The sequence below is a fragment of the Calidris pugnax genome, unplaced genomic scaffold (assembly GCF_001431845.1).
Source record: "Calidris pugnax isolate Ruff unplaced genomic scaffold, ASM143184v1 scaffold60, whole genome shotgun sequence".
In the NCBI taxonomy this organism is placed as follows: domain Eukaryota; kingdom Metazoa; phylum Chordata; class Aves; order Charadriiformes; family Scolopacidae; genus Calidris; species Calidris pugnax.
In genome coordinates this window covers 5,634,752-5,648,312 of record NW_015090831.1, presented here as the reverse complement: position 1 = coordinate 5,648,312, position 13,561 = coordinate 5,634,752, and the positions used below count along the sequence as shown (strand labels likewise).

Sequence of the window (13,561 nt, the reverse complement as noted above, 5' to 3'; positions counted from 1 at the left end):
CTTGGGCTGTCCTGCATGAGCGGTGCTCGTGGCACAAAAGTAGCAGCTTAGGACTGGTAGAGTATGGACGCCTCTTTAGTAGCACTTTGGCTTACTCTGCTCACCAAACTGCACGCTGAAGTACAGGATAGATTTTATCCTCCTCTTGTACAAAACGAATTTAGTAAAATCGGCCAATTAAAGATGACCTCAGCCCTTGATAAGGAAGGAAAAAACGCAAGAGTGCATATGGGCAGGAGAAGGGAAGGGCCTACCTCTTTCACAGCAGCTATTTCAGGCACCAAGCTACTGGCTCTAGTCTCCTGTGGTATTTTCAATGTGTTCCCAAATTTTATCAAAAAGTTCTTTATAGAATTTAACTTAAAACTTTATCTTAGTTCATTTTCCCTGTTTAAACCTTCTGTTCAGGATACCTGTGTGTGCTACAGTAGAGATGGTCTGTTTTGGCATGGGGTTCGTTTGTACTTTTTCTCCCTGGTTCTCCGCTAGTTTATGGAAGCTCTATGTAGGATTAGGAGTTTTCTTCAAATTCTTTACTGCTTCCTAAGGGGTACTGGAGTGGGACCTGCTCAAAAATATTATCAGCAATGATATCTCTCTGATGTTCCAATAACCACAATCTGGAGAAAGAATTTCAGTATTGTTGAATAAGTGAAAGTAATATGCTTTAATCTGTGGTTAGTAGTAAATGCAGTCTGTCTTTAGATGCTTTGAAAAACAACTCATTGAGAATGCAGTTTTTAATCTTATAATTTCAGAAAGTCTCTCTAAAAGAAACAGTAAATGTTAAATAGAAGCAATTTGCTGACTTAGAGCTAATATAATGTCTAACAAATAAAGCAAATGGATTTCTGCTGGGAGACTGAGATATTGAAAATTACTTCTGTTTTAGTTCTATGCAGTCTTGAGATGAAAAAGAAATATCCGTTCCTTTTCTGGTCGTTGAGCATAGTTGCTCTTTTTCTATTACAAAAGACTTTGGTTTTGCTTCTCTTACTCTGATGTTAACCTTGTTTATAAACCTGTTATTTCTTCAGCCTCTGCGGCCTCTGCAGCCTTCTTCCCAGCCTGTTCAGTACCCTGCAGTCTCTTACCCGCCCCCGCTCCTGCCAGCCTCCTCTACACAGCAATATTCTGTGGTATTACATCTTCTCTTCGTCTCCTCTCTGCGTGGGTTAATCTTTAGTGGCTGCTGACCTTTGCTTGGGTGTTTGTAAGTGGCGTGTGATAGCAGTGTAATGACTGGCTGGCTTTTCAATCCCAGTAAAATATTACCCCAGTGGGGAAAAACAGTTCCCAAGATTTTAACGCATTTATTTCAAGTTCAGCAGAAATGTATACAATTAAGGCTCTATCCATGTATCTCTATATTTATATATATACAATTTCCCCTTGTAAAGGAACAGCTTTTCATTGCTATTTTTTGTCATGTTTTGTTAGCCAGTCAGTACCTTTTTGTGTCTCTGGATTAACCTCTTTCAGTCCTTTCTTCTTGTTTCTTTGTCTGCTCTTTCTCCAGCTGAACCCCAGTCTGTTTTGAGGGATCAGCTCTTCTGGTTTTTTGAGGTTTCTTTTTTGTAGCCTCTTTGCCAGAACTCTTAACACTCCCACTTCACTGGCATCCCTTGTTTAATACATAGAAGCTGGAAATGAAATATCTTAGTCTTTTGTGTTTAAAAAGGGAAACAAATAAACAAAAAAAAACCCCACACAAATTGAAAAACCTAGTAAAGGAGAAGAGTTACCCAAGGGAGAATCTGAACTGAAGTCCAAGTCAAAGATTGAGGCTTCCCAACTCCCCAGACTGATACTCTAATGAATGCATGTTTGCCTTGCGTTTATGTGGCAAGGTTTTTGGTAGTGGGGGGTGCTGTAGGGGTGGCTTCTGCAAAAAGGGACCAGGAGCTGCCCCCTTGTGGGACAGAGACAATTTGAGGCAGCTCCAAGGCTGACCCTGTGCTTCCCAAAGCCAAGTCAGTCATTGGCACTGGTGGCATCTCTGTGATAACATATTTGAGAAAGGATTGAAACTGCTGCCCAAAGCCAAGTCAGTCATTGGCACTGGTGGTATCTCTGGGATAACATATTTGAGAAAGGATTAAAATTGTGCAGCAGCTGTGAGGGAGAGGAGTGAGAAACAACTCTGCAGACACCAGGGTCAGAAGGAGGAAAGGGAGGAGGTGCTCCAGGGGCTGGAGCAGAGATTCCCTTGCAGAAGACCATTGTGAAGCACGTTCTCCCCCTGCAGCCCATGGAGGATCATTGTGGAGCAGATATCCACCCTGCAGCCTGTATAGGTTCCCTCACGAGGGCAGGTAGAAAGACCTTGGAGGAAGCTGCAGCCCGTGGAGGGCAGGAGCTGTGCTCCAGGGGCTGGAGCAGAGATTCCCTTGCAGAAGACCATTGTGAAGCACGTTCTCCCCCTGCAGCCCATGGAGGATCATTGTGGAGCAGATATCCACCCTGCAGCCTGTATAGGTTCCCTCACGAGGGCAGGTAGAAAGACCTTGGAGGAAGCTGCAGCCCGTGGAGGGCAGGAGCTGGCTCCTGGCAGGACCTGTGGACCCATGGAGAGAGGGGAGCCTATGCAGGGGTGGGCTTGCAGGCAGGGCCGGGGACCCCGTGGAAGGGACCCACACTTGTAGCAGTTGGTGAAGAACTGCAGCCCATGGGTGGGACCCCACGCTGGAGCAGGTGAAGAATGTGAGGAGGAAGGAGCAGCAGAGATGAAGTGTTATGAGCTGATCACAACCCCCATTCCCTGTGACACCTGGGGGAGGAGGTAGAAGAGTTGGGAGTGAAGTCGAGCCTGGGAAGAAGCAGCCTTGGGAAAGGTGTTTTAGTTTTGTTTTTATTTCTCACTATCCTACTCTGTTATTAATTGGCAATAAATTCCCCAAGTCAGGTCTGTTTTCCTGTGGTGGTGATTGGTGAGTGATCTCCCTGTCCTTTTCTTGACCCGTGAGCATTTAATCTTATTTTCTCCCCCTGTATTGCCAAGGATGGGGGCAGTGGTAGTGCAGCTTGGTGGGCACCTAGGAGTCAGCCAAGGTTAACCCACCACAGTGTTATACAACAGCTATTTTAGTATGTATTCAGAGTTTTTATTTTGTTATTATTTTCAACATTAATCAGAAATGCCTTCAAATGATAGATACAAATTTATCTGAATTCAATAGCCCTCATCTAATTACAACTATATTGTAACTGTTACCTGTACTTTAGGTGCACAGTTCTAACTTTGGTTTTGCTTCTCTTACTCTGATGTTAACCTTGTTTATAAACCTGTTATTTCTTCAGCCTCTGCGGCCTCTGCAGCCTTCTTCCCAGCCTGTTCAGTACCCTGCAGTCTCTTACCCGCCCCCGCTCCTGCCAGCCTCCTCTACACAGCAATATTCTGTGGTATTACATCTTCTCTTCGTCTCCTCTCTGCGTGGGTTAATCTTTAGTGGCTGCTGACCTTTGCTTGGGTGTTTGTAAGTGGCGTGTGATAGCAGTGTAATGACTGGCTGGCTTTTCAATCCCAGTAAAATATTACCCCAGTGGGGAAAAACAGTTCCCAAGATTTTAACGCATTTATTTCAAGTTCAGCAGAAATATATACAATTAAGGCTCTATCCATGTATCTCTATATTTATATATATACAATTTCCCCTTGTAAAGGAACAGCTTTTCATTGCTATTTTTTGTCATGTTTTGTTAGCCAGTCAGTACCTTTTTGTGTCTCTGGATTAACCTCTTTCCGTCCTTTCTTCTTGTTTCTTTGTCTGCTCTTTCTCCAGCTGAACCCCAGTCTGTTTTGAGGGATCAGCTCTTCTGGTTTTTTGAGGTTTCTTTTTTGTAGCCTCTTTGCCAGAACTCTTAACACTCCCACTTCACTGGCATCCCTTGTTTAATACATAGAAGCTGGAAATGAAATATCTTAGTCTTTTGTGTTTAAAAAGGGAAACAAATAAACAAAAAAAAACCCCACACAAATTGAAAAACCTAGTAAAGGAGAAGAGTTACCCAAGGGAGAATCTGAACTGAAGTCCAAGTCAAAGATTGAGGCTTCCCAACTCCCCAGACTGCTCTGATACTCTAATGAATGCATGTTTGTGTTGCGTTTATCGCAAGGTTTTGGTAGTGGGGGGTGCTGTAGGGGTGGCTTCTGCAAAAAGGGACCAGGAGCTGCCCCCTTGTGGGACAGAGACAATTTGAGGCAGCTCCAAGGCTGACCCTGTGCTTCCCAAAGCCAAGTCAGTCATTGGCACTGGTGGCATCTCTGTGATAACATATTTGAGAAAGGATTGAAACTGCTGCGCAGCAGCTGTGAGGGAGAGGAGTGAGAAACAACTCTGCAGACCAGGGTCAGAAGGAGGAAAGGGAGGAGGTGCTCCAGGGGCTGGAGCAGAGATTCCCTTGCAGAAGACCATTGTGAAGCACGTTCTCCCCCTGCAGCCCATGGAGGATCATTGTGGAGCAGATATCCACCCTGCAGCCTGTATAGGTTCCCTCACGAGGGCAGGTAGAAAGACCTTGGAGGAAGCTGCAGCCCGTGGAGGGCAGGAGCTGGCTCCTGGCAGGACCTGTGGACCCATGGAGAGAGGGGAGCCTATGCAGGGCTGGGCTTGCAGGCAGGGCCGGGGACCCCGTGGAAGGGACCCACACTTGTAGCAGTTGGTGAAGAACTGCAGCCCATGGGTGGGACCCCACGCTGGAGCAGGTGAAGAATGTGAGGAGGAAGGAGCAGCAGAGATGAAGTGTTATGAGCTGATCACAACCCCCATTCCCTGTGACACCTGGGGGAGGAGGTAGAAGAGTTGGGAGTGAAGTCGAGCCTGGGAAGAAGCAGCCTTGGGAAAGGTGTTTTAGTTTTGTTTTTATTTCTCACTATCCTACTCTGTTATTAATTGGCAATAAATTCCCCAAGTCAGGTCTGTTTTCCTGTGGTGGTGATTGGTGAGTGATCTCCCTGTCCTTTTCTTGACCCGTGAGCATTTAATCTTATTTTCTCCCCCTGTATTGCCAAGGATGGGGGCAGTGGTAGTGCAGCTTGGTGGGCACCTAGGAGTCAGCCAAGGTTAACCCACCACAGTGTTATACAACAGCTATTTTAGTATGTATTCAGAGTTTTTATTTTGTTATTATTTTCAACATTAATCAGAAATGCCTTCAAATGATAGATACAAATTTATCTGAATTCAATAGCCCTCATCTAATTACAACTATATTGTAACTGTTACCTGTACTTTAGGTGCACAGTTCTAAAAGGACTGGCACTTCATGGAGGGTGGTTTGTTATCAGCAACGTTGTTTCTCATGTTATTTTAGAGTTTGAATATGTGTGGGCTGCAGTCAGTACAACACTTGTCCTCAGTAATGAAATGAGAATGGTTAATTAACCCATGTGAGCTTCCTATGTGAGTTTAGCATGTGACTGAATCGCTGTTAGTAGCGGGGAGTTCAGGTGTCTCCCTGCTGTGATTCACAGTCGCCATTAGGCACGTGGATGTTAAAGCCAAGAATGAAACTCTTTCCTTATAATCATTTCAAAGCCTTTCACCTTCAGGAAATGGCTCCAAACACTAACTGTGCTGGCAGTTTCAAAAACGTATTCCTGCTGATGGTAACTTAAGTAACATAGTGAAAAGGATTGGTGGTCTTGGCTCATCATCTAAAAGCAACACATCTGTAGCTGCTACTGGGGAAGTTTGCTTCATCAGTTTATTGGTAATACCGTATTTCAGTGGTTAATTGTGCTCCTGCTATACGTATCACTGCAGCACAAACTGACCAAGTGGGAATTTACTCATCCTGGCAGTGTAACAGAAAGAAATGTGTATTGCCAGGGATTATCCTTTGGACATTTTTAGAGGTAATATTAACTCATAATTAAATATCAGTATCTCTTCTCTAAACTAGGTATTATGAATTAAATATCAGTATCTCTTCTCTAAACTAGAGAAATGTAAAATGTAAAGCAGAATGTAAAATCCAGTGTAGAAAAGCATTGAAGTTGTTTTAATAGGCATCATTAAAGAATGAAATGTCAAAGGCAAAGTTAGATTGTTATCTAATGAAAATAGGGCACTTTAAGCTGCAAAGGTATTCTAAATAAAGTTTTAGGTGCAAATTTGTATTTCCAGTGGTAATTAAGACTATCTTTAGCCTGGGAACTATAAAATTTCTTCCTAAATAGTGAACATAGCTAATCAGTAAAAGACAGAGCTTGCACTTATTCCTTCTTGATTAACTCGTGTCTTCTTCAGGGTGATCTAAGAGAAGATCAGGTGGTCTTAAAATATTTTTAATGTTCCTTCATGTTTGGAGAGTCCACTTTTGAAGTGTGAACCAAATCTTCCTGTTCAGAAAAAAAAAATAATACTAGTGATCACTTCTAATTTCCAAGATATTGATAATCTGATGCTGAATAGCTTGTAAAGAAAAGGAGTTTGAGGTTACAGTAATAGAAGTTTCTGATGTCACAGGACTCCTGCAGGGCTCAGTGCAATCTGTGTCACAGTTGCAGATGTTAATAAAATACAGATAGTAGGTAACCATGAGAATATGTTTCTTACAGCTGTTACTTGATTTCAGGCTAAAAAAAATTAATCCTTGCATGTGGTATAATACCAAGTTAGAGGAACATACCTTGTTATTCAGGATTACGGCCTCATTAACTTAAGCTCTTAAAACTGAAAATTACTTCAGCAATAGTAATGCCTTCTGCTGTTTTAACTGGGGTTATGTGTTTTCACTCAAGCTTTGGAAGCAATAGTAATGCCTTCTGCTGTTTTAACTAGGGTTAGGTGTTTTCACTAAAGCATTCATCCAATCAGAAAATGTTAGTGACACAATTTCTGACTTTTTTTTTTGACAATTCCAATCAGAAAATGTTAGTGACACAATTTCTTTTTTTTTTTGACAAATTTTTACAGTAAGTAGAGGCAGATGTAATCCAAAAATCAAAAATTTGCAGTGAAATGAGTGAAGTCTCTGAATGTGGCTGTTCTCTCCTGCTGTCGGGCCCGAAGATAACTGACTACTGTGTTCCATCTTGTTCTTCCCTGTCGTGCTGTGGCTGACGTTGCTAATGCACAGTAATTCCAGACACGCATCTCTGAAGCTTTCTGAATTATTTGGCTATTTTATACTTTCGTTTTTTCCTTGAATGCACATTTGTGAATATAATTTTTCCTCTTTTTTTCCACTCTTACAGCAAGACAACCTGGGATCACAGTTTAGCCATATGAGTCTTGCCCGCCAGCCACCTGCCGACGCAGCCGAACCTCACGCTGCCATGTTCCAGTCCACCGTGGTCCTCCAGCCCCCACAGCAGCCTGGCTACATCATCGCAGCTGCTCCACCGCCTGCTGGGCAACCAGTTTCTGCTCCGGGCTACTCCACATCTAGCCACCCTGTCAACCAACAAGTCCTGCCACAGCAGGGGTATATGCAGCAGCCTGTGCCACAGGTACCGCGGCTCTGCTTCCATCCTCCCAAAAGCTGTGTTCAAAAACTGAGCATTCTATTAATGAGCTTTTTATGTGGTGTGGGGCTCCCTGCTCACTTGCAACTGGGGTTGGAGTTCTTTTCTGGCTTATGTGCTTTGAAATGAATGACTTGGGTTTACTCGAGGAGCAACGATCACCAAGGTTTTCCTATTTACCTCTAGCTGGTAAAACTCATGTTCTGCGTAGTTATCTAATGTCTCAGATGTTTCTGTGTGGAAATTGGGAATTGTTACTTCTATAGTGAAAGTACAAGAAATTGGGTGTTAAGGAGAGAATTGATATACTATGAGTATTTTTTAATTGCTAAGCTATTCAACATGAGTTGCACCTTTTAATAAGTTTTGCATCTTTATTTTATCATGCAATTGTTTTTGCGTTTAGATGTCTGCTTTCTAAAACCTTGCAGCTAGTGAATTTCTTTAATTGTTGTTTGTTTTTTAGATGCCAGCTTGTTACTGTACCCCCAGCCAGTACCCGCACTCCAGCCCCCAGTACCGCCCCGTTTCTGTCCATTACAGCACGCAGCAGAACCAGCCATTGGCACAGCCGGGGCAGCAGACAGGTTTGTTCAACTCTTTCAGCATTTCCTTAAAACATCTCCTGTGCCTTTTCTCCTGGTTTTTTGCTTTTTGAACTCATTTTGCTGGAAAATTTCAGATGAAGTAGAAGTTCAAATATGGGGTACGAAGTGTAACTAACCTAAGGTGGAAACGTTTGAGTCAGTTGTTCATGAAACTTGAGATTTGAGCTGTTACTGTGAGTGGGTCGTGCTGTAACTTTAACTATAGGATAATATTATTATTAGAACTGAATAATTAAAAATCTTCCTTTCTAACTTTTTGGCAACTTACAAAGTAAGATGAATAAGTACCTTGAAATGATATAACATTGCAGAGATGTACCTTAACTGAAAGTTCTAAACAAAAGTTACTAATTCTTCATGTTGTTGCATGAAAAGAGTGTTACGCTTAGATACTGGTGATACTGTTTTCATTTGTCTTGCTATCCTACGGTTAAAGGTATCTGGGTATTGAGTAGAATGTACAATGAGACTATGGTGGTTGGAATTAGTTTTCTGCTCCTGTATTTAGTAAAGATTTTTCAACTGTTTCTGAGTTACAGCTTGATCACATTTATAGAAAGGTATTTCTGTCTCCTTTTTTTCCTTACAAATTGTAACTGTAGCTACCATTATTCTGATAATCTGTGCTTCAAAATATTCTTATGATCTTTTCAGTAAGATTTGGGTTCCTGAAACAAATTTACTTCTAAGTAATATCTTGACTCACAGTCAAAACTTCCAGAACTAACTAGTGATGTTTGGAGGCAGAGATCCGTAACAATCAGGCTGTTATACCACGGCTTCGTTGAATATGTTAGACCTGGTGTCCTTTTGGGTTTCCCTCAGGAAGAAGGATTTTTTAATTCCTCCCCCCAGAAATAGGATGAAAGATCAGCTTTTACAAATAATAACTGGATTTTGTTATAGCTGTTCTATGGAGTAACCTGTAGAGGAATGGCTCCCTCTTCTGCAGTTCTTCTGGGAAGTGTTCCAATAGCAGCAATACTTGAAGCTGTTATTCAGGGTTCAGTTCACAGATGTACAGGGGATTATTTCATTGCAGAATCATCAGGATGTAATGCCCACACATCAACCCTCCCCCTATGGGAGGGTTGTCAGATCATTTAAAAATAGTTAGTACCTGCTTACTGCAAAATAGATCACCGCTTGTCACTCTTCAGAAGTGAAAGTACATTGATGTTTCTTCAAAGGAAAACAAAATACTCATTTTTGAGACTTGTTTTATCCATTGGTGTGAAAGATGTGTTATCCAGCTGTATTACACAACCTGCTTTCCTTCATGGGAACTTTTAACAACTACACTGCTTCGTAGCAAAAGGTCTGGGGCTGAGCTGGGGGTAGTTCCCCGTGTGTGGGGACACACTGTGTGACTAGCACACGGACTCTAGATGTACACATGTAGCTAAATAAAACCATCCCAGTTTGAAAGCGTGGGGTGCCGGTGCGTCAGCACCCAGAGGCAAAGGGAGAATCAGTTGCTATTAGTAGGTAAGTTCCTTTCTTGTATGTTTTTAGCTCTTTATGTTTTAACTGAATTTCGCTGCCCGTAATGTGGACGGGGTGAAAAGCATCAGCAGCTAAAATCTCCCTCTGTGTCCCAGAAGAAACATAATAAGGAAGCTCTGCAGACTCTGCAGCTGCTTTACTGCTTTGATAATGCACCTTGCACCATCAAGGGATCGCGTTGAAGTAGCGAAGGGGTGGTGCAGCCAATTATTCCCTTCAATCCTGTTTGGTTACTTGGTGTTTACTAGCACTAATGGTAGAGAGAAGTATTTTATTAGCAACTGCATAATTAGTGTTCAACTCAAAATCTCCAAATTGCTACCTAGCCATTGCTGGCTCCCATTTACTGCTTTATGGGCAAGTTTGAGTCCACATTCTAGAGATGGGACGTTCCACATCATGTTTTCTGTTCTGTCAGCTGCTCCTGAGATGGTGTGTGTTTGAAATTATCTCTCTTGTAGATTTATCTTAAACCTTAAATGTTTGTGTTAAGTGGACACGATGCTACATCCGAAAGGGTTGGTGCTCATTAGCAACAGCTGGATTTGAGACAAAAGGCAGCGTGTTATTTGGCTTAATGTGGCAATGTGTCTGGTCAAAAAGGAGAATTAACAAATCGTACATTACGTAAAAGCTGTGGGTTTTATTCATCTTACAAAGTGGTTACTAACTATGAAGTAACTTTCCAAACACAATTCTAGAGAAAAGATGACAGCTTCTGAGAGCATGGCAACTGAAGCCACTTTTGGTTTAATACTGTGGAGTGGCCTGACTATTTATGAGCTGTTGGATTCGGGGCCGTAACACTGTCTGAGAGGTTTACATTTCTCACAGTGAACCGGTCTCTTTTTCAGCTGCTTCCTGGCTTCCTTTTTTAAAGGGGTTTCAGGTGAAATATTTGGGGGGTTCAATTTTAATAAAACCACTGTGCTTGTCCGAAAGATGTTGGGAGAAGAAAACTTTCTTTAAGAAAAAGGCATTTCCAATTGCCATGATAATGAGGCCCAATTACCCTGAGACCTAAGCCCCAGGTTGATTAAAAATCTTACCTGAACTACAGTTGCTGTAGGGACATCGGCTGAGGTTCAACAAGCTTCTGCTTCACAAGGCCAGTGATGAAACTATTAAGAAGTGTAATAATTGGTGTAGTTGTAACAGAGGTAATCGAGCTGTGCGCAGAGCTTGTTAACCCAGTGATTGAACTCTCCTGGTCTTGAATAAACACCGTTTCTCACTCTTAATGTGTTGTTCAGAAAATGTATTTCTATATTCTGCGGGTGAACTTTTCTTATATTAACAGTGATTTCTTATTAATGATGTAAATACCAAGAAAAATGCTTCTTTTTTTTTTATCTACTGTTTCAGAGTGTTTCTGTGTAATGAGAGAATCTGCTACGGCAGGTGTGGGTTTTCTGCTGAGTGCTGCATTTCTGTCAGACCACTCTCTATGCAGAGGTGAAATTGGGAAGCTAAAAATAGAGCATTCTTTGGAAAGCTGTGGGGAACCTTCTTGGCAGTCAATTGATATTGTTCCAGTTCTCTCTGCTTGCAAAATTGATGATGTCTGTCTCTGGACTTGCCAGAAAAAAAGCTGAAAAATACGGCCAGCTCCATTGCAGGTTCTGGGGAGCGAGGGGCTGAGATTGCGGATGTATGGGTTGTATCTGTCATACACTGCTACTGCGCCTTCTGCTGCTTTTTAGGTGCCATAGATCACCTTGTAACCAAGTACATTTTAAGCATTTTGTCTGTTACAGATGGAAAATGAGGGTTTGTGCACAGTTTGAAATGTTGAGTTATTAAAGCTTCAAACTACTAATTCTAATTCAAGCATGCATGGTTCTGAACTTCTGTAGAGCACTCTGAAAATATTTCTAGTGTTGTGTCTTTCTAATGAAGAGCTCTCTGGGTCTTAAACTGAACCTTCTTCCCTTTAATTTTCTGAAGCAATATTTGATTATATTAACAGTCTTTTTTCGTCTTCATCATTGCAATTTCTATAGAGACAGTCAGCTGAGACTGTTAATTCACAATGTTCATTGTGCCCTGTACGTACGTAACCAATGAACGTTGGTGGGCTTTGTTTACAAAAAAAGTCTTTTAACGGACTAATAATTTTCCAAACAGACTGTGCAATTTTTTTAAACACAGTTTAAAAAAAATAAAAATAAAAAATTGCAGCTATATGTGCTTGATTATGGCTGCATACTGAGGTAGGGAGCGTGGGGAATGTCAGGGTCAGCAGGAACGTGAGCGTGTCCCGGTTCAGCACAGACCGGTGTTGCCGTCAGTGCATCTCGACAAGCCCAGTTTGATTACTCTGGGGCAGTAACTGGCTTTGTCTCAGAAACACTGACAGTTCTGGGGTTTTGCTGCTGTGGTAAGTAGCACGTACCTGTCTAATAGCATATGACAAAAAGAACTCTGTGTTCTGCATGTGTTTGATCATGGTAGCGGTTACCTACTGTATGCTTTAAAAAAAAAAATGGAAAAAAAAAAAAAAAGCAAGCAGGAATTAAGGTTGGACCCTCTGTGTTCTGCATGTGTTTGATCATGGTAGTGGTTACCTACTGTATGCTTTAAAAAAAATGGAAAAAAAAAAAGAAAGCGGGAGTTAAGGTTGGACCTAATAAATGCACCCACTTCCTGTCTGGCACTCACACTTGGGGTTGTTTTGGCTTTTGTCGTTTAGGGGTTTGGGATTTTTTAGGCCATTTTTGAAAGACAGCAAAAGATACCAGTTTAAGCAATAATAAACTGTCATTTATTTATACAGGGGTGAATATAAAAATCTTTCTTTTTTTTTTTTTCCCCTGAGATAACTTTGAACATGAAATGTCTTCCATGGCTTTTACCTGGAAGATCTTCCTCACTTCCAAGTTGTTTTTAGCATTACAAATTTCAGTAGAAATTGTCACTTTTAATATCTTTGCACGTGTGCCTTACACAAATTTTCTTGAAGTGGGATTCAGTTTTGAATCGCAGCCAAGATGCTCTCATGTCTGGGACACCTGAGGTACTAGTAGGATTTAGCGTAACTAGAATTTCCAAACTAAAGTACCTAAAATGGCCTTGTTCGTAATAATAAACAATTAATTGTTTTTATATTACCTAGCATGCTTTGTTCAAGTGCTTTCAGCTTTCACCTATCAAACCAAGGTGTTAATGCATGTAACTCACTGAGAGTGTAAATAAATATTGCAAGCATGTGAGAGCAGCATTGCCAATAGTATGGATAGTATTTCATGCTGGATCCAAATCAATAAATCTGTTAATTGTAACGTTGGCTTCTTTCTATATGCATGATGTTTTCAACTGTTATGAAGTTGCCAGATTTTAAAAGACATTGGAAAACGCTACACATGTATTTTCACTTAGGCAACTGTGTATAAAATACGTTCATTATTTCCAAATAAGATTTAAATGTATGATTTCAGGTTACCAGGTTTTGCCTAACCAGCAGCAAAACTACCAGGGTTTAGTTGGAGTTCAGCAGTCTCAGAATCAGAATCTAGTCAGCGGCCAACACAACAACGTTGGGAATCAAATTCAAGGTGTGATTGTTCCATACCCTTCAGTGCCATCTTACCAGGTGGGTAATTGAGTCATAACTTTCCAATCACTCTTTTGTGTGTTTGAGTGATTTATGTTTTTTTTAATTACATTATAAGTGCGTTGCTTTGTAAATGGTAGAAATTTGCAAACAGGTGTCAAAGGTGACGCTGGGAACAGAAATTTAAAAACAAATAAACAAACAACCCCACTATTGACGCAAGAAGAAAATCTGTCACAAGTGTACAAGTCCTAGTCCTGTTGAAAGCCAAGTGTGTGTTAATTGCAATTCAGAGGATGGGGGAGAAAAAGCTCATACAATTTCCCTCCCAATCACCCCACTTTCTGTTGGGGAGAAAATCTCTTTGGTTAATTGATGGAGTCCCTTGGAATCAACATTTCCATTTGGGAGGATGAAGATAAA

General features: G+C 41.4%; 1 protein-coding gene across 10 annotated transcripts in view; it reads left to right on the top strand.

The window, feature by feature from the left end:
* Positions 1 to 13,561, top strand: part of R3HDM1 (R3H domain containing 1) — an 87,958-nt gene that overhangs the window by 62,611 nt on the left and 11,786 nt on the right. For 6 of the 10 annotated variants that reach the window (XM_014941158.1, XM_014941159.1, XM_014941163.1 and 3 more), the window contains 4 exons: positions 1,038 to 1,139; positions 7,202 to 7,456; positions 7,938 to 8,058; positions 13,023 to 13,177. In XM_014941158.1, coding sequence (XP_014796644.1) covers positions 1,038 to 1,139; positions 7,202 to 7,456; positions 7,938 to 8,058; positions 13,023 to 13,177 — 633 coding nt within the window. The remainder of the gene's footprint in view (positions 1 to 1,037; positions 1,140 to 7,201; positions 7,457 to 7,937; positions 8,059 to 13,022; positions 13,178 to 13,561) is intronic. The other 4 variants (XM_014941165.1, XM_014941160.1, XM_014941168.1 and 1 more) reach the window with 1 other exon arrangement.